The sequence below is a fragment of the Ascaphus truei genome, unplaced genomic scaffold (genome assembly GCF_040206685.1).
Source record: "Ascaphus truei isolate aAscTru1 unplaced genomic scaffold, aAscTru1.hap1 HAP1_SCAFFOLD_467, whole genome shotgun sequence".
Lineage (NCBI taxonomy): Eukaryota > Metazoa > Chordata > Amphibia > Anura > Ascaphidae > Ascaphus > Ascaphus truei.
In genome coordinates, this window is record NW_027456798.1 from 62,041 (window position 1) to 80,595 (window position 18,555).

Consider the following 18,555-nt stretch of genomic DNA (forward strand, 5'->3'; position numbering starts at 1 on the left):
AAACCCCAATACAAGTAAGAGGGGGAGGGGAGAGAACCCCCCCTAACCCCAATACAAGTAAGAGGGGGAGGGGAGAGAACCCCCACAAACCCCAATACAAGTAAGAGGGGGAGGGGAGAGAACCCCCCCTAACCCCAATACAAGTAAGAGGGGGAGGGGAGAGAACCCCCGCAAAACCCAATACAAGTAAGAGGGGGAGGGGAGAGAACCCCCACAAACCCCAATACAAGTAAGAGGGGGGAGGGGAGAGAACCCCCCTAACCCCAATACAAGTAAGAGGGGGAAGGGAGAGAACCCCCGCAAACCCCAATACAAGTAAGAGGGGGGAGGGGAGAGAACCCCCCCTAACCCCAATACAAGTAAGAGGGGGAGGGGAGAGAACCCCCCTAACCCCAATACAAGTAAGAGGGGGAGGGGAGAGAAACCCCCCTAACCCCAATACAAGTAAGAGGGGGAGGGGAGAGAACCCCCGCAAACCCCAATACAAGTAAGAGGGGGAGGGGAGAGAACCCCCCCCTAACCCCAATACAAGTAAGAGGGGGAGGGGAGAGAACCCCCCCTAACCCCAATACAAGTAAGGGGGAGGGGAGAGAATCCCCGCAAACCCCAATACAAGTAAGAGGGGGAGGGGAGAGAACCCCCGCAAACCCCAATACAAGTAAGAGGGGGAGGGGCGAGAACCCCCCTTAACCCCAATACAAGTAAGAGGGGGGAGGGGAGAGAACCCCCCCTAACCCCAATACAAGTAAGAGGGGGAGGGGAGAGAACCCCCCCTAACCCCAATACAAGTAAGAGGGGGGAGGGGAGAGAACCCCCCTAACCCCAATACAAGTAAGAAGGTGGAGGGGAGAGAACCCCCCTAACCCCAATACAAGTGAGAGGGGGAGGGGAGAGAACCCCCCCTAACCCCAATACAAGTAAGAGGGGGAGGGGAGAGAACCCCCCTAACCCCAATACAAGTAAGGGGGGAGGGGAGAGAAACCCCCCTAACCCCAATACAAGTAAGAGAGGGGAGAGAACCCCCTAACCCCAATACAAGTAAGAGGGGGAGGGGAGAGAACCCCCCTAACCCCAGTACAAGTAAGAGGGTGGAGGGGAGAGAACCCCCCTAACCCCAATACAAGTAAGAGGGGGGAGGGGAGAGAACCCCCCCTAACCCCAGTGCAAGTAAGAGGGGGAGCTGAGAGAACCCCCCCTAACCCCAATGCAAGTAAGAGGGGGAGGGGAGAGAACCCCCCTAACCCCAATACAAGTAAGAGGGGGGAGGGGAGAGAACCCCCCCTAACCCCAATACAAGTAAGAGGGGGAGCTGAGAGAACCCCCCTTAACCCCAATGCAAGTAAGAGGGGGGAGGGGAGAGAACCCCCCTAACCCCAATACAAGTAAGAGGGGGGAGGGGAGAGAACCCACCCTAACCCCAATACAAGTAAGAGGGGGGAGGGGAGAGAAACCCCCCTAACCCCAATACAAGTAACAGGGGGAGGGGAGAGAACCCCCCCTAACCCCAATACAAGTAAGAGGGGGGAGGGGAGAGAACCCCCCCTAACCCCAATACAAGTAAGAGGGGGGGGAGAGAACACCCTTAACCCCAATATAAGTAAGAGGGGGGAGGGGAGAGAAACCCCCCTAACCCCAATACAAGTAAGAGGGGGAGGGGAGAGAACCCCCCTAACCCCAATACAAGTAAGAGGGGGGAGGGGAGAGAAACCCCCCTAACCCCAATACAAGAGGGGGAGGGGAGAGAACCCCCCTAACCCCAATACAAGTAAGAGGGGGAGGGGAGAGAACCCCCCTAACCCCAATACAAGAGGGGGAGGGGAGAGAACCCCCCTAACCCCAATACAAGTAAGAGGGGGAGGGGAGAGAACCCCCCTAACCCCAATACAAGAGGGGGAGGGGAGAGAACCCCCCCTAACCCCAATACAAGTAAGAGGGGGAGGGGAGAGAACCCCCCTAACCCCAATACAAGTAAGGGGGGAGGGGAGAGAAACCCCCCTAACCCCAATACAAGTAAGAGGGGGAGGGGAGAGAACCCCCCCCTAACCCCAATACAAGTAAGAGGGGGAGGGGAGAGAACCCCCCCTAACCCCAATACAAGTAAGGGGGAGGGGAGAGAATCCCCGCAAACCCCAATACAAGTAAGAGGTGGAGGGGAGAGAACCCCCGCAAACCCCAATACAAGTAAGAGGGGGAGGGGCGAGAACCCCCCTTAACCCCAATACAAGTAAGAGGGGGAAGGGAGAGAACCCCCGCAAACCCCAATACAAGTAAGAGGGGGGAGGGGAGAGAACCCCCCCTAACCCCAATACAAGTAAGAGGGGGAGGGGAGAGAACCCCCCCTAACCCCAATACAAGTAAGAGGGGGGAGGGGAGAGAACCCCCCTAACCCCAATACAAGTAAGAAGGTGGAGGGGAGAGAACCCCCCTAACCCCAATACAAGTGAGAGGGGGAGGGGAGAGAACCCCCCCTAACCCCAATACAAGTAAGAGGGGGAGGGGAGAGAACCCCCATAACCCCAATACAAGTAAGGGGGGAGGGGAGAGAAACCCCCCTAACCCCAATACAAGTAAGAGAGGGGGAGAGAACCCCCTAACCCCAATACAAGTAAGAGGGGGAGGGGAGAGAACCCCCCTAACCCCAGTACAAGTAAGAGGGTGGAGGGGAGAGAACCCCCCTAACCCCAATACAAGTAAGATGGGGGAGGGGAGAGAACCCCCCCTAACCCCAGTGCAAGTAAGAGGGGGAGCTGAGAGAACCCCCCCTAACCCCAATGCAAGTAAGAGGGGGAGGGGAGAGAACCCCCCTAACCCCAATACAAGTAAGAGGGGGGAGGGGAGAGAACCCCCCCTAACCCCAATACAAGTAAGAGGGGGAGCTGAGAGAACCCCCCCTAACCCCAATGCAAGTAAGAGGGGGGAGGGGAGAGAACCCCCCTAACCCCAATACAAGTAAGAGGGGGGAGGGGAGAGAACCCACCCTAACCCCAATACAAGTAAGAGGGGGGAGGGGAGAGAAACCCCCCTAACCCCAATACAAGTAACAGGGGGAGGGGAGAGAACCCCCCCTAACCCCAATACAAGTAAGAGGGGGGAGGGGAGAGAAACCCCCCTAACCCCAATACAAGAGGGGGAGGGGAGAGAACCCCCCCTAACCCCAATACAAGTAAGAGGGGGGAGGGGAGAGAACCCCCCCTAACCCCAATACAAGTAAGAGGGGGGGGAGAGAACACCCTTAACCCCAATATAAGTAAGAGGGGGGAGGGGAGAGAAACCCCCCTAACCCCAATACAAGTAAGAGGGGGAGGGGAGAGAACCCCCCTAACCCCAATACAAGTAAGAGGGGGGAGGGGAGAGAAACCCCCCTAACCCCAATACAAGAGGGGGAGGGGAGAGAACCCCCCTAACCCCAATACAAGTAAGAGGGGGAGGGGAGAGAACCCCCCTAACCCCAATACAAGAGGGGGAGGGGAGAGAACCCCCCTAACCCCAATACAAGTAAGAGGGGGAGGGGAGAGAACCCCCCTAACCCCAATACAAGAGGGGGAGGGGAGAGAACCCCCCCTAACCCCAATACAAGTAAGAGGGGGAGGGGAGAGAACCCCCCTAACCCCAATACAAGTAAGGGGGGAGGGGAGAGAAACCCCCCTAACCCCAATACAAGTAAGAGGGGGGAGGGGAGAGAACCCCCTAACCCCAATACAAGTAAGAGGGGGAGGGGAGAGAACCCCCCTAACCCCAGTACAAGTAAGAGGGTGGAGGGGAGAGAACCCCCCCTAACCCCAGTGCAAGTAAGAGGGGGAGCTGAGAGAACCCCCCCTAACCCCAATGCAAGTAAGAGGGGGAGGGGAGAGAACCCCCCTAACCCCAATACAAGTAAGAGGGGGGAGGGGAGAGAACCCCCCCTAACCCCAATACAAGTAAGAGGGGGAGCTGAGAGAACCCCCCCTAACCCCAATGCAAGTAAGAGGGGGGAGGGGAGAGAACCCCCCTAACCCCAATACAAGTAAGAGGGGGGAGGGGAGAGAACCCACCCTAACCCCAATACAAGTAAGAGGGGGGAGGGGAGAGAAACCCCCCTAACCCCAATACAAGTAACAGGGGGAGGGGAGAGAACCCCCCCTAACCCCAATACAAGTAAGAGGGGGGAGGGGAGAGAAACCCCCCTAACCCCAATACAAGAGGGGGAGGGGAGAGAACCCCCCCTAACCCCAATACAAGAGGGGGAGGGGAGAGAACCCCCCCTAACCCCAATACAAGTAAGAGGGGGGGGAGAGAACACCCTTAACCCCAATATAAGTAAGAGGGGGGAGGGGAGAGAAACCCCCCTAACCCCAATACAAGTAAGAGGGGGAGGGGAGAGAACCCCCCTAACCCCAATACAAGTAAGAGGGGGGAGGGGAGAGAAACCCCCCTAACCCCAATACAAGAGGGGGAGGGGAGAGAACCCCCCTAACCCCAATACAAGTAAGAGGGGGAGGGGAGAGAACCCCCCTAACCCCAATACAAGAGGGGGAGGGGAGAGAACCCCCCTAACCCTAATACAAGTAAGAGGGGGAGGGGAGAGAACCCCCCTAACCCCAATACAAGAGGGGGAGGGGAGAGAACCCCCCTAACCCCAATACAAGTAAGAGGGGGAGGGGAGAGAACTCCCCCTAACCCCAATACAAGTAAGAGGGGGGAGGGGAGAGAACCCCCCCTAACCCCAATACAAGTAAGAGGGGGGAGGGGAGAGAACCCCCCCTAACCCCAATACAAGTAAGAGGGGGGAGGGGAGAGAACCCCCCCTAACCCCAATACAAGTAAGAGGGCGAGGGGAGAGAAACCCCCTAACCCCAATACAAGTAAGAGGGGGAGGGGAGAGAACCCCCCCTAACCCCAATACAAGTAAGAGGGGGAGGGGAGAGAACCCCCCCTAATCCCAATACACGTAAGAGGGGGAGGGGAGAGAACCCCCCCTAACCCCAATACAAGTAAGAGGGGGGAGGGGAGAGAACCCCCTCTAACCCCAATACAAGTAAGAGGGGGGAGGGGAGAGAACCCCCCCTAACCCCAATACAAGTAAGAGGGGGAGGGGAGAGAACCCCCCTAACCCCAATACAAGTAAGAGGGGGGAGGGGAGAGAAACCCCCCTAACCCCAATACAAGTAAGAGGGGGAGGGGAGAGAACCCCCCCTAACCCCAATACAAGTAAGAGGGGGGAGGGGAGAGAACCCCGCAAACCCCTATACAAGTAAGAGGGGGGAGGGAGAGAACCCCCCCTAACCCCAATACAAGTAAGAGGGGGAGGGGAGAGAACCCCCCCTAACCCCAATACAAGTAAGAGGAGGGAGGGGAGAGAACCCCCCCTAACCCCAATACACGTAAGAGGGGGAGGGAGAGAAACCCCTCTAACCCCAATAAAATAAGAGGGGAAGGGAGAGAACCCCCCCTAACAAGTAAGAGGGGGAGGGGAGAGAAACCCCCCTAACCCCAATAAAATAAGAGGGGGAGGGGAGAGAAACCCCCCTAACCCCAATAAAATAAGAGGGGGGTAAGGGAGAGAACCCCCCTAACCCCAATACAAGTAAGAGGGGGGAGGGGAGAGAACCCCCCCTAACCCCAATACAAGAGGGAGGGGAGAGAAACACCCCCAATACAAGAGGGGGAGGGGAGAGAAACACCCCAATACAAGAGGGGGAGGGGAGAGAAACACCCCCAATACAAGAGGGGGAGGGGAGAGAAACACCCCCAATACAAGAGGGGGAGGGGAGAGAAACACCCCAATACAAGAGGGGGAGGGGAGAGAGAAACACCCCCAATACAAGAGGGGGAGGGGAGAGAAACACCCCCAATACAAGAGGGGGAGGGGAGAGAAACCCAGGGAGGGGGACCCCGAGACGCTCGCCCGGGGCATGACAAGGTCCCCTCTGTTCCTCAGCATGGCGGTGGAGCTGCCTCTGGTCCTCTATGACTGCCACTTTGATGACGTGCCGTGGGTCACGGAAAGGGACGTGACGAGTGTCACGGTGTCACATCTGCAGCGTCTCTGGACCCAGGAGGCCCTGAAGGCTCAGATCCTGTACATGGCGCTGAGCGGTCGGGACACCACGCCCGTTACCACACAAACCGGTACGGGCATCATACGGACTGTGCCACGCCGTGGCATGATAATCTGTCTCCCTCCCTGCTCACAGCAAAACCTGCCCCCCCACACACACACAGGCTGCCCCCCCACACACAGGCTGCCCCCCACACACAGGCTCCCCCCCACACACACAGCCTCCCCCCCACACACACAGGTTCCCCCCCACACACACACAGCCTCCCCCCCACACACACAGGCTCCCCCCACACACACAGGCTCCCCCCCTCACACACAGGCTCCCCCCACACACACACAGCCTCCCCCCCACACACACAGCATCCCCCCACACACACACAGCCTCCCCCCACACACACAGCCTCCCCCCCACACACACAGCCTCCCCCCCCCACACACAGCCTCCCCCCCACACACACAGCCTCCCCCCCCCCACACACACAGGCTCCCCCCCATACACACAGCATCCCCCCCCCACACACACAGCCTCCCCCCCCCACACACAGCCTCCCCCCCACACACACACAGGCTCCCCCCCACACACACAGCCTCCCCCCACACACACAGGCTCCCCCCCACACACACACAGCCTCCCCCCCACACACACAGGCTCCCCCCCCCACACACAGCCTCCCCCCCCCACACACACAGGCTCCCCCCCACACACACAGGCATCCCCCCCCCCCCACACACACAGCCTCCCCCCCCACACACAGCCTCCCCCCCCACACACACACAGGCTCCCCCCCACACACACAGCCTCCCCCCACACACACAGGCTCCCCCCACACACACAGGCTCCCCCCCCCCCCACACACACAGCCTCCCCCCCACACACACAGGCTCCCCCCCACACACAGCATCCCCCCACACACACAGGCTCCCCCCACACACACAGCCTCCCCCCCACACACACCAGCCTCCCCCCCACACACACAGCCTCCCCCCACACACACAGCCTCCCCCCCACACACACAGGCTTTCCCCCACACACACACAGCCTCCCCCCACACACACAGGCTCCCCCCACACACACACAGCCTCCCCCCACACACACAGGCTCCCCCCCCACACACAGCATCCCCCCCACACACACAGGCTCCCCCCACACACACCAGCCTCCCCCCCACACACACAGCCTCCCCCCCACACACACAGCCTCCCCCCACACACACAGGCTCCCCCCCACACACACACAGCATGCCCCCCCCCCACACAGGCTCCCCCCACACACACACACAGCTTCCCCCACACACACACACAGGCTCCCCCCCCACACACACAGGTTCCCCCCCACACACACACAGCCTCCCCCCCCACACACACAGGCTCCCCCCCACACACACAGCCTCCCCCCCCACACACACAGCTCCCCCCCCACACACACAGCATCCCCCCCCACACACACAGCCTCCCCCCCCCCCACACACAGCCTCCCCCCCACACACACACAGCCTCCCCCCCACACACACACAGGCTCCCCCCCACACACACACAGCTCCCCCCCATACACACAGTCTCCCCCCCCACACACACACAGGCTCCCCCCCACAGCACACACAGGCCCTCCCCCCCACACACACAGGCTCCCCCCCCCACACACACACAGCCTCCCCCCCCTCCGACACCCCACACACACAGGCTCCCCCCCACAACACACAGCCTCCCCCCCACACACAGCCTCCCCCCACACACACACAGGCTCCCCCCCACACACACAGCCTCCCCCCACACACACAGGCTCCCCCCCACACAGCACAGTCTCCCCCCCCCACACATACAGCCTCCCCCCCACACACACAGGCTCCCCCCCACACACAGCATCCCCCCCACACACACAGGCTCCCCCCCACACACACAGCCTCCCCCCCACACACACAGCCTCCCCCCCACACACACAGGCTCCCCCACACACACACACAGCATGCCCCCCCCCCACACAGGCTCCCCCACACACACACACAGGCTCCCCCACACACACACACAGGCTCCCCCCCCACACACACAGGCTCCCCCCCCACACACACACAGCCTCCCCCCCACACACACACAGCCTCCCCCCCACACACACATGCTGCCCCCCCCCACACACAGGCTCCCCCACACACACACAGCCTCCCCCCCACACACAACAGGCTCCCCCCCACACACACAGCCTCCCCCCCACACACACACAGGCTCCCCCCCACACACACAGCATCCCCCCCCCCCCCACACACACAGCCTCCCCCCCCCACACACAGCCTCCCCCCCACACACACACAGGCTCCCCCCCACACACACAGCCTCCCCCCCACACACACAGCCTCCCCCCACACACACAGCCTCCCCCCACACACACAGGCTCCCCCCCACACACACACAGCCTCCCCCCACACACACAGGCTCCCCCCCCCACACACACAGGCTCCCCCCCCCCACACACACAGGCTCCCCCCCCCACACACACAGCCTCCCCCCCACACACACAGGCTCCCCCCCACACACACAGGCTCCCCCCCACACACACAGGCTCCCCCCCACACACACAGCCTCCCCCCCACACACACAGCCTCCCCCCCACACACACAGCCTCCCCCCCACACACACAGCCTCCCCCCCACACACACAGGCTCCCCCCACACACACACAGCATGCCCCCCCCCCCACACAGGCTCCCCCACACACACACACAGGCTCCCCCCCCCACACACACAGGCTCCCCCCCACACACACACAGCCTCCCCCCCACACACACACAGCCTCCCCCCCACACACACACAGCCTCCCCCCCACACACACAGGCTCCCCCCCACACACACACAGGCTCCCCCCACACACAGCATGCCCCCCCACACACACACAGGCTCCCCCCCACACACACACAGGCTCCCCCCCACACACACAGCCTCCCCCCACACACACAGCCTCCCCCCCACACACACAGGCTGCCCCCCACACACACACAGCATGCCCCCCCCCCCCCACACAGGCTCCCCCACACACACACACAGGCTCCCCCCCACACACACAGGCTCCCCCCCACACACACACAGCCTCCCCCCCACACACACACAGCCTCCCCCCCACACACACACAGCCGCCCCCCCACACACACAGGCTCCCCCCCACACACACACAGGCTCCCCCCCACACACACAGCCTCCCCCCCCCCCCCCACACAGGCTCCCCCACACACACACACAGGCTCCCCCCACACACACACACAGGCTCCCCCCCCACACACACAGGCTCCCCCCCACACACACAGCCTCCCCCCCACACACACAGGCTGCCCCCCCCCACACACAGGCTCCCCCACACACACACAGCCTCCCCCCCACACACACAGGCTCCCCCCCCCCCCCCACACAGGCTCCCCCACACACACACACAGGCTCCCCCACACACACACACAGGCTCCCCCCACACACAGCATGCCCCCCCACACACACACAGGCTCCCCCCACACACACACAGGCTCCCCCCCACACACACACAGCCTCCCCCCCACACACACACAGCCTCCCCCCCACACACACAGGCTCCCCCCCACACACACACAGGCTCCCTCCACACACAGCATGCCCCCCCACACACAACACAGGCTCCCCCCCCACACACACAGCCTCCCCCCCACACACACACAGCCTCCCCCCCACACACACAGGCTCCCCCACACACACAGCCTCCCCCCCCCCCACACACACAGGCTCCCCCACACACACACACAGGCTCCCCCCACACACACACAGGCTCCCCCCCCACACACACACAGGCTCCCCCCCACACACACACAGGCTCCCCCCCACACACACACAGGCTCCCCCCCCCCACACACACACAGGCTCCCCCACACACACACAGGCTCCCCCCCACACACAGCATGCCCCCCACACACACAGGCTCCCCCCCACACACACAGCCTCCCCCCCCACACACACAGGCTCCCCCACACACACACACAGGCTCCCCCCACACACACACAGGCTCCCCCCACACACACACAGGCTCCCCACACACACACAGGCTCCCCCCCACACACACAGGCTCCCCCCCACACACAGGCTCCCCCCCACACACAGCCTCCCCCCCACACACACAGCTCCCCCCCACACACACACAGGCTCCCCCCCACACACACACAGGCTCCCCCCACACACACACAGCCTCCCCCCCACACACACAGCCTCCCCCCCACACACACAGCCTCCCCCCCACACACACAGCCTCCCCCACACACACACACAGGCTCCCCCCCACACACACACAGCCTCCCCCCCACACACACAGCCTCCCCCACACACACACAGCCTCCCCCCACACACACACAGCCTCCCCCCCCACACACACAGCCTCCCCCCCACACACACAGCCTCCCCCCCACACACACACAGCCTCCCCCCACACACACAGCCTCCCCCCCACACACACAGCATGCCCCCACACACACACAGCATGCCCCCACACACACACAGCCTCCCCCCACACACACAGGCTCCCCCCCACACACACAGGCTCCCACACACACACACAGCCTCCCCCCACACACACACAGCATGCCCCCACGCACACACAGCATCCCCCACGCACACACAGCATCCCCCACACACACACCATCCCCCCCACACACACACCATCCCCCCACACACACACCATCCCCCCACACACACCATCCCCCCCCACACACACACCATCCCCTCACACACACACCATCCCCCTCACACACACACCATCCCCCCCACACACACAGCATCCCCCCCACACACACAGCATCCCCCACACACACAGCTTCCCCCCCACACACACAGCCTCCCCCCACACACACAGCCTCCCCCACACACACAGCCTCCCCCCACACACACAGCCTCCCCCCCACACACACACAGCCTCCCCCCCCCACACACAGCCTCCCCACACACACAGCCTCCCCCCACACACACAGCCTTCCCCCCACACACACAGCCTCCCCCACACACACAGCCTCCCCCCACACACACAGCCTCCCCCCACACACACAGCCTCCCCCCACACACACAGCCTCCCCCCCCACACACACAGCCTCCCCACACACACACACAGCCTCCCCCACACACACACAGCCTCCCCCCACACACACAGCCTCCCCCCACACACACACAGCCTCCCCCCACACACACACAGCCTCCCCCACACACACAGCCTCCCCCCACACACACAGCCTCCCCCCACACACACAGCCTCCCCCCACACACACAGCCTCCCCCACACACACACACAGCCTCCCCCACACACACACACAGCCTCCCCCACACACACACACAGCTCTCCCCCCCCCACACACACAGCCTCCCCCACACACACACACAGCCTCCCCCCCCACACACACAGCCTCCCCCTCCCCAAACATATACACAGCCTCCCCCTCCCCACACACATAGCCCCCCTCCCCACACACACACACACACAGCCCTCCCTCCCCACATACACACCCCCCTCCCACACACACAGCCTCCCCCCCCCCCCCCACACACAGCCTCCCCCTTCCCCCCCCACACACACAGCCTCCCCACCCCCCCCCCCCACACACACACAGCCTCCCCCTCGCCACACACACAGCCTCCCCATACACACACAGTCTCCCCATCCCCCCACACACAGCCCCCCTCTCCCTACACACACAGCCTCCCCCTCCCCCCCCCCCCACACACACAGCCTCTCCCTCCCCCCCCACACACACACACACACACACACACAGCCTCCACACACACACACACAGCCTCCCCCTCCCCACACACACAGCCCCCCTCTCCCTACACACACAGCCTCCCCCCACACATACACAGCCTCCCCCTCCCACACACAGCATCCCTCCAACACGCACACAGCCTCCCCCCCCCACACACACAACCTCCCCCCCCCCAGAAACAGCCTTCTCCCCCCCACACACACAGCCTAACCCTCTCTTTCTCTATCTCTCCCCCTCCCTTTCTCTATCTCTCCCCCTCCCTTTCTCTCTCTCTCTCCCCTCCCTTTCTCTCTTCCCCCCTCCCTTTCTCTCTTTCCCCCTCCCTTTCTCTCTCCCCTCCCTTTCTCTCTCTCTCCCCTCCCTTTCTCTCTCTCCCCTCCCTTTCTCTCTCTCCCCCCTCCCTTTCTCTCTTCCCCCCTCACATTCTCTCTATCCCCCCCTCACATTCTCTCTATCCCCCCTCCCTTTCTCTCTCTATCCCCCCTCCCTTTCTCTATCTCTCCCCCTCCCTTTCTCTCTCTCTCCCCCCTCCCTTTCTCTATCTCTCCCCCCTCCCTTTCTCTATCTCTCCCCCCTCCCTTTCTCTATCTCTCACCCCTCCCTTTCTCTATCTCTCCCCCCTCACATTCTCTATCTCCCCCCTCCCTTTCTCTATCTCTCCCCCCTCCCTTTCTCTCTCTCCCCCCTCCCTTTCTCTCTCTCCCCCCTCCCTTTCTCGTTCTCCCTCCTCCCTTTCTCGCTCTCCCCCCTCCCTTTCTCTATCTCTCCCCCCTCCCTTTCACTCTCTCCCCCCTCCCTTTCACTCTCTCCCCCCTCCCTTTCACTCTCTCCCCCCTCCCTTTCACTCTCTTCACCCTCCCTTTCTCGCTCTCCCCCCTCCCTTTCTCTATCTCTCCCCCCTCCCTTTCTCGCTCTCCCCCCTCCCTTTCTCGCTCTCCCCCCTCCCTTTCTCGCTCTCCCCCCTCCCTTTCTCGCTCTCCCCCCTCCCTTTCTCGCTCTCCCCCCTCCCTTTCTCGCTCTCCCCCCTCCCTTTCTCGCTCTCCCCCCTCCCTTTCTCGCTCTCCCCCCTCCCTTTCCCCCCTCCCTTTCTCGCTCTCCCCCCTCCCTTTCTCGCTCTCCCCCCTCCCTTTCTCGCTCTCCTCCCTCCCTTTCTCGCTCTCCCCCCTCCCTTTCTCTCTCTCCTCCCCCCTCCCTTTCTCTCTCTCCTCCCCCCTCCCTTTCTCTCTCTCCTCCTCTCTTTCCTCCACTCCCTCCCTCCCTTTCTCCTTCACTCCCCCCCTTTCTTTCCCCTCCCCCCCTTCCTCCCTTTCTCTCCCCCCTTCCTCCCTTTCTCTCCCCTCCCTCCCCCTTTCTCCCTCTCTCTCTCTCTCCCCTCCCTTTCTCCCCCTTTCCCCCTTTCTCTCCCCTCCCCCCCTTTCTCCCTTTCTCTCCCCTGCCCCCCTTTCTCCCTTTCTCTCCCCCCCCTGCCTTTCTCCCCCTTTCTCCCTTTCTCTCCCCTGCCCCCCTTTCTCCCTTTCTCTCCCCCCTGCCTTTCTCCCCCTTTCTCCCTTTCTCTCCCCTGCCCCCCTTTCTCCCTTTCTCCCCCCCCCCCTGCCTTTCTCCCCTTTTCTCCCTTTCTCTCCCCCCTGCCTTTCTCCCCCTTTCTCCCTTTCTCTCCCCTGCCCCCCTTTCTCCCTTTCTCCCCCCCCTGCCTTTCTCCCCCTTTCTCCCTTTCTCTCCCCCCCCTGCCTTTCTCCCCCCCGCCTTTCTTCCCCCCCCTGCCTTTCTCCCCCTTTCTCTCCCCTCCCCCTGCCTTTCTCCCCCTTTCTCCCTTTCCCTCCCCCCCCTGCCTTTCTCCCCCTTTCTCTCCCCTCCCCCCCTGCCTTTCTCCCCCTTTCTCCCTTTCTCCCCCCCCCCTGCTTTTCTCCCCCTTTCTCTCCCCCCCCCTGCCTTTCTCCCCCTTTCTCTCCCCCCCCCTGCCTTTCTCCCCCTTTCTCTCCCCTCCCCCCCTGCCTTTCTCCCCCTTTCTCCCCCCCCCCCCGCTTTTCTCCCCCTTTCTCTCCCCCCCCCTGCCTTTCTCCCCCTTTCTCTCCCCCCCCCCTGCCTTTCTCCCCCTTTCTCTCCCCCCCCCTGCCTTTCTCCCCCTTTCTCTCCCCTCCCCCCCTGCCTTTCTCCCCCTTTCTCTCCCCCCCCCTGCCTTTCTCTCCCCCCCCCTGCCTTTCTCCCCCTTTCTCTCCCCTCCCCCCCTGCCTTTCTCCCCCTTTCTCCCCCCCCCCCGCTTTTCTCCCCCTTTCTCTCCCCCCCCTGCCTTTCTCCCCCTTTCTCTCCCCCCCCCCCTGCCTTTCTCCCCCTTTCTCTCCCCCCCCCCTGCCTTTCTCCCCCTTTCTCTCCCCCCCCCCTGCCTTTCTCCCCCTTTCTCTCCCCCCCCCTGCCTTTCTCCCCCTTTCTCTCCCCTCCCCCCCCTGACTTTCTCCCCCTTTCTCTCCCCCCCCCCCCTGCCTTTCTCCCCCTTTCTCTCCCTCCCCCCCTGCCTTTCTCCCCCTTTCTCTCCCCCTCTCCTCCAGGTGATAACCCGGTCCCGGGGGGTGTGTTGGAGCCGCGGGTCTCAGATCAGAGCAGCGGGCTGATTGAGGGTGTGAGTCCGCGCTCTTACACCCCTCTGATGAAGAGACAGCTCTGCCAGGGACTGGAAGAGAGAGTGCAGCATTATGTGAGACGTGGGAGAATCAAACTTCCCTCTGAGAGAGACAGCTGGGCGACTGCCAGCAGCGAGAGACTGCCAGGGGGGGGCGAGAGACTGCCGGAGGGGAGCGAGAGACTGCCGGAGGGGAGCGAGAGACTGCCGGAGGGGAGCGAGAGACTGCCGGAGGGGAGCGAGAGACTGCCGGAGGGGAGCGAGAGACTGCCGGAGGGGAGCGAGAGACTGCCGGAGGGGAGCGAGCGACTGCCAGAGAGGAGCGAGAGACTACCAGAGGGGGGTGAGAGCAGAGACAGCGAGCGACTGCCAGGGGGGAGCGAGAGACTGCCGGAGGGGAGCGAGAGCAGAGACAGCGAGAGACTGCCAGAGGGGAGCGAGAGCAGAGACAGCGAGAGACTGCCAGGGGGGAGCGAGAGACTGCCGGAGGGGAGCGAGAGCAGAGACAGCGAGAGACTGCCAGGGGGGAGCGAGAGACTGCCGGAGGGGAGCGAGAGCAGAGACAGCGAGAGACTGCCGGAGGGGAGCGAGAGCAGAGACAGCGAGAGACTGCCAGGGGGGAGCGAGAGACTGCCAGGAGGGAGCGAGAGACTGCCGGAGGGGAGCGAGAGCACAGACAGAAACAAAGTGAGAGGGGGAATAAAGTCAGGAAGAGACTGTCGGGCTGGAGGAGAGAGTGTGGCTGAAGAGACACATAGATGGTGTGAGATCGAGAGCAGCGAGAGAGTGCAAGAGACACCCACAGAAAGCCAGACACGGGAATGTAAGAGACCACAGGAAACGCTCACAGAAGCAGTGAGATCACACGAGAAGGCGTCAAAGAGAGCGCGCCTGAAACCTGGAAGTGACATGTGACTGTGGAGCAACATGCCCCACGCTCTCCCCTCGCCTGCAGAGTGTCGCGCTCTCCCCTCGCCTGCAGAGTGTCGCGCTCTCCCCTCGCCTGCAGAGTGTCGCGCTCTCCCCTCGCCTGCAGAGTGTCGCGCTCTCCCCTCGCCTGCAGAGTGTCGCGCTCTCCCCTCGCCTGCAGAGTGTCGCGCTCTCCCCTCGCCTGCAGAGTGTCATGCTCTCGCCCGCATAGCTCCGCACCCTCCCGTCCCCCCGCAGAGCGTCGCACCCTCACCCGCAGAGCATCGCACCCCCTGCAGAGCACCGCACACTCCCCTGGCCCCCCACAGAGCGCCACACTCGCAGTGCGTTGCGTCTTCCCCGGCCCCCCGCAGAGAGTCGCGTCTTCCCCGGCCCCCCGCAGAGCGTCGCACTCTCCTCGGCCCCCCGGTGTGCTCACTGTCGCTTTTAATTTTTGCCAAGGTTATGTAATAAAATGTTTCTATGTAATAATGACTTTTGTTTAGATATGTGTGAGATATTATATTATCTATCCATCTGATAGAGAGAAATATCCACATTAATATATAACAATAACAGAAAAATAGGATGTGCCTAGGCCCCATCCATCTGGGATAACAATATTGTGTTATTAAATCTATTAATAGTATGTGATGACTATATTAAAGATCTACAAACCCTATAATAGGTACAGTAAGCTAGAACCAATACTGCGGGTAGCTATGAATAATAAAACAATACATCAATTAAAATCTACTGCTATTCCAATAGACTTAAATAAAATATAAAATCAATACACTGTGAAAGGAAAATGTCCAGAAAACAGCATAAATGCTGAAAATGTTCCCATGAACCATACGATTCCAGCCCAGGTCCTACTCCGGCTACAACCAAATCTTCAAAGGAAACCTAAGGCTGCGGCTGTCACGAGAGAACAGACAATATATACAATAACCGGGCCAGATTGAACAAGATTAGGATATAGTAAAGTGAATGAGTTTATTTCTTATCAAGCAAATAACATTACAGGAATATTCACACTTACTGGGGCTGGATAATGAGGTATTAAGTCCAATAGCAGCTCATTAAGTTGTTACAATCACGACAAGCACAGGAATAAGGGGTGCAAGCAACTATATAGACGCAGGCCCCCATTCCTAACATGGCAGTTCAGTTATTGGTGAACAATTACCTTGTCCCAATCACAGGTTGACAGGTAACGCGAGAAGCAGGGTTTACCCAGCCCCTCATTAGTATACCCCTCCCCCGTTCCTACTTGGCCAGCCCATTTATAATAAAAAAATATGACCACAGGCCTGGGTGCCATCCACACCCATCACAGCGCTGACCCTGTGAAACCAACTCAACTGTGGCAAGTAACACAGATCAAGAAGCTTTCTAAATGTGCGACAATACACTCAACAAGAGAACTTGGAGTCGTGAGGCTCAAGCCTCGGTATCCAATATCACCACTGACAGACTTAATCTGTCAGGCAGAACAGAACAGGCAGCCCGGGGCACATCCTGTCTAGCAAAAATGCTTATTGGGCAGGGGCCTTTCATGTAGGGAGTTACATGTGACAGGTCACAATGGTTAGTGCCCATCTGTGAGAGCTGGCTGCATATGCAATGATGCGAGTCACCTTCATTGATGTCCAGGTCTTTTCTCACCTCTGGCTAGCTTCTCCACAGGGGACCGAGGAGTAAAGTACCTCACAAAGCCTTTCAAGTGGCCTCCTTTGATTTGTACAATTACATATCAAAGCGGCCACCTGACAAGCTTCCAAACCTATATCCAAAGTTATAGTAAAAACAGCGATAACTCATAACTATATTTCACATGTCATAAATCAGATTAACGATATGTATGCGACCTGTGTTCTTTGCATAGGAAAACATATACAAAGTTCACCGTTCTAGCATGTATATAGCAAAAGTTATAATTTTTTACACTTTACCCATTGTCAATGATAAAATACAATTCTCCCCCTCCCTCCATGTTAATACATACCATAGCAATTAATTCTGCTGAAGCGGGGAAATGCAGATCCACATATACACAATATGGTTAACCCTTTCCCTCCCGACATGATTTATACACATACAGGAATATAACACAGACTGCTGGGGAAATAAATCTAAGACCTGGGACAATTCTGCTGAAGCAGGGGGATGCAGATCAACATATACACAGATCCCATTAACCCCTCATATCCCGATTATGACAGCGGACATGGTAACTGGAGGCGCGCGGAGGCTGAGGGAAAGCGGGTGCTTTCCCTGGCCATGGTACGTGCGTTGTCTGTGGGCGTGTCTAGGGGGCCTCATTGGGCGAACCGCTCACGTTACAGGCCTGTCGCGCCAAGAAATCAGTTTCAACTGATTTCTTGTGCAACGCGCACCCCCTCCCGCTTCCGCGTGCCGCATGGACGCGAACACTGCTCGCGCTCTGCGGCATCATGTCCAAGGGCTAAGCACCCGCTCCTAGTGTAAAACCAATGGGGTGGGTTATTTCCCTGAACAAACAGGCCCACCGGCAAACGTCCGATTAAATCAGGCAGCGTACGCGTAAAACTCGCGCTCCAAGGACCTGGATCCACCGGATCTGATGCCCTGGGGAACGCCGCTGGCTCTGTTTCCCTCCAAATCGAGTCCTCCGGCAATCCAAGCGGTTGAAGATTGGTTCCACCTGCAGGACACTCGTCCGGATCAGCTGTCGGCGGCCTCCTTGTCCAAAGTTGTGAGCGGCTACAATGATTGTAAGCTAAAAGCAGCAACCCCGCGCGTTTCTAAAAGCAGCCACCCCGCGCGTTTCTAAAAGCAGCAACCCCGCGCGTTTCTAAAAGCAGCAACCCCGCGCGTTTCTAAAAGCAGCAACCCCGCGCGTTTCTAAAAGCAGCAACCCCGCGCGTTTTTAAAAGCAGCAACCCCGCGCGTTTCTAAAAGCAGCAACCCCGCGCGTTTCTAAAAGCAGCAACCCCGCGCGTTTCTAAAAGCAGCAACCCCGCGCGTTTCTAAAAGCAGCAACCCCGCGCGTTTCTAAAAGCAGCAACCCCGCGCGTTTCTAAAAGCAGCAACCCCGCGCGTTTCTAAAAGCGGCAACCCCGCGCGTTTTTAAAAGCGGCAACCCCGCGCGTTTCTAAAAGCAGCAACCCCGCGCGTTTCTAAAAGCAGCAACCCCGCGCGTTTCTAAAAGCAGCAACCCCGCGCGTTTCTAAAAGCAGCAACCCTGCACGTTTCTTCAGC

At 60.5% G+C, this 18,555-nt stretch overlaps 1 protein-coding gene across 3 annotated transcripts in view; it reads left to right on the forward strand.

The window, feature by feature from the left end:
- Positions 1–15,792, forward strand: part of PUS3 (pseudouridine synthase 3) — a 51,453-nt gene extending 35,661 nt beyond the window's left edge. For 2 of the 3 annotated variants that reach the window (XM_075584163.1, XM_075584166.1), the window contains exons 4-5: positions 5,918–6,108; positions 14,330–15,792. In XM_075584163.1, the coding sequence (XP_075440278.1) occupies positions 5,918–6,108; positions 14,330–15,315 (1,177 nt within the window). In that variant the 3' untranslated portion in view covers positions 15,316–15,792. The remainder of the gene's footprint in view (positions 1–5,917; positions 6,109–14,329) is intronic. The other variant, XM_075584165.1, reaches the window with a different exon arrangement.
- Positions 15,793–18,555: the final 2,763 nt, after the last annotated feature.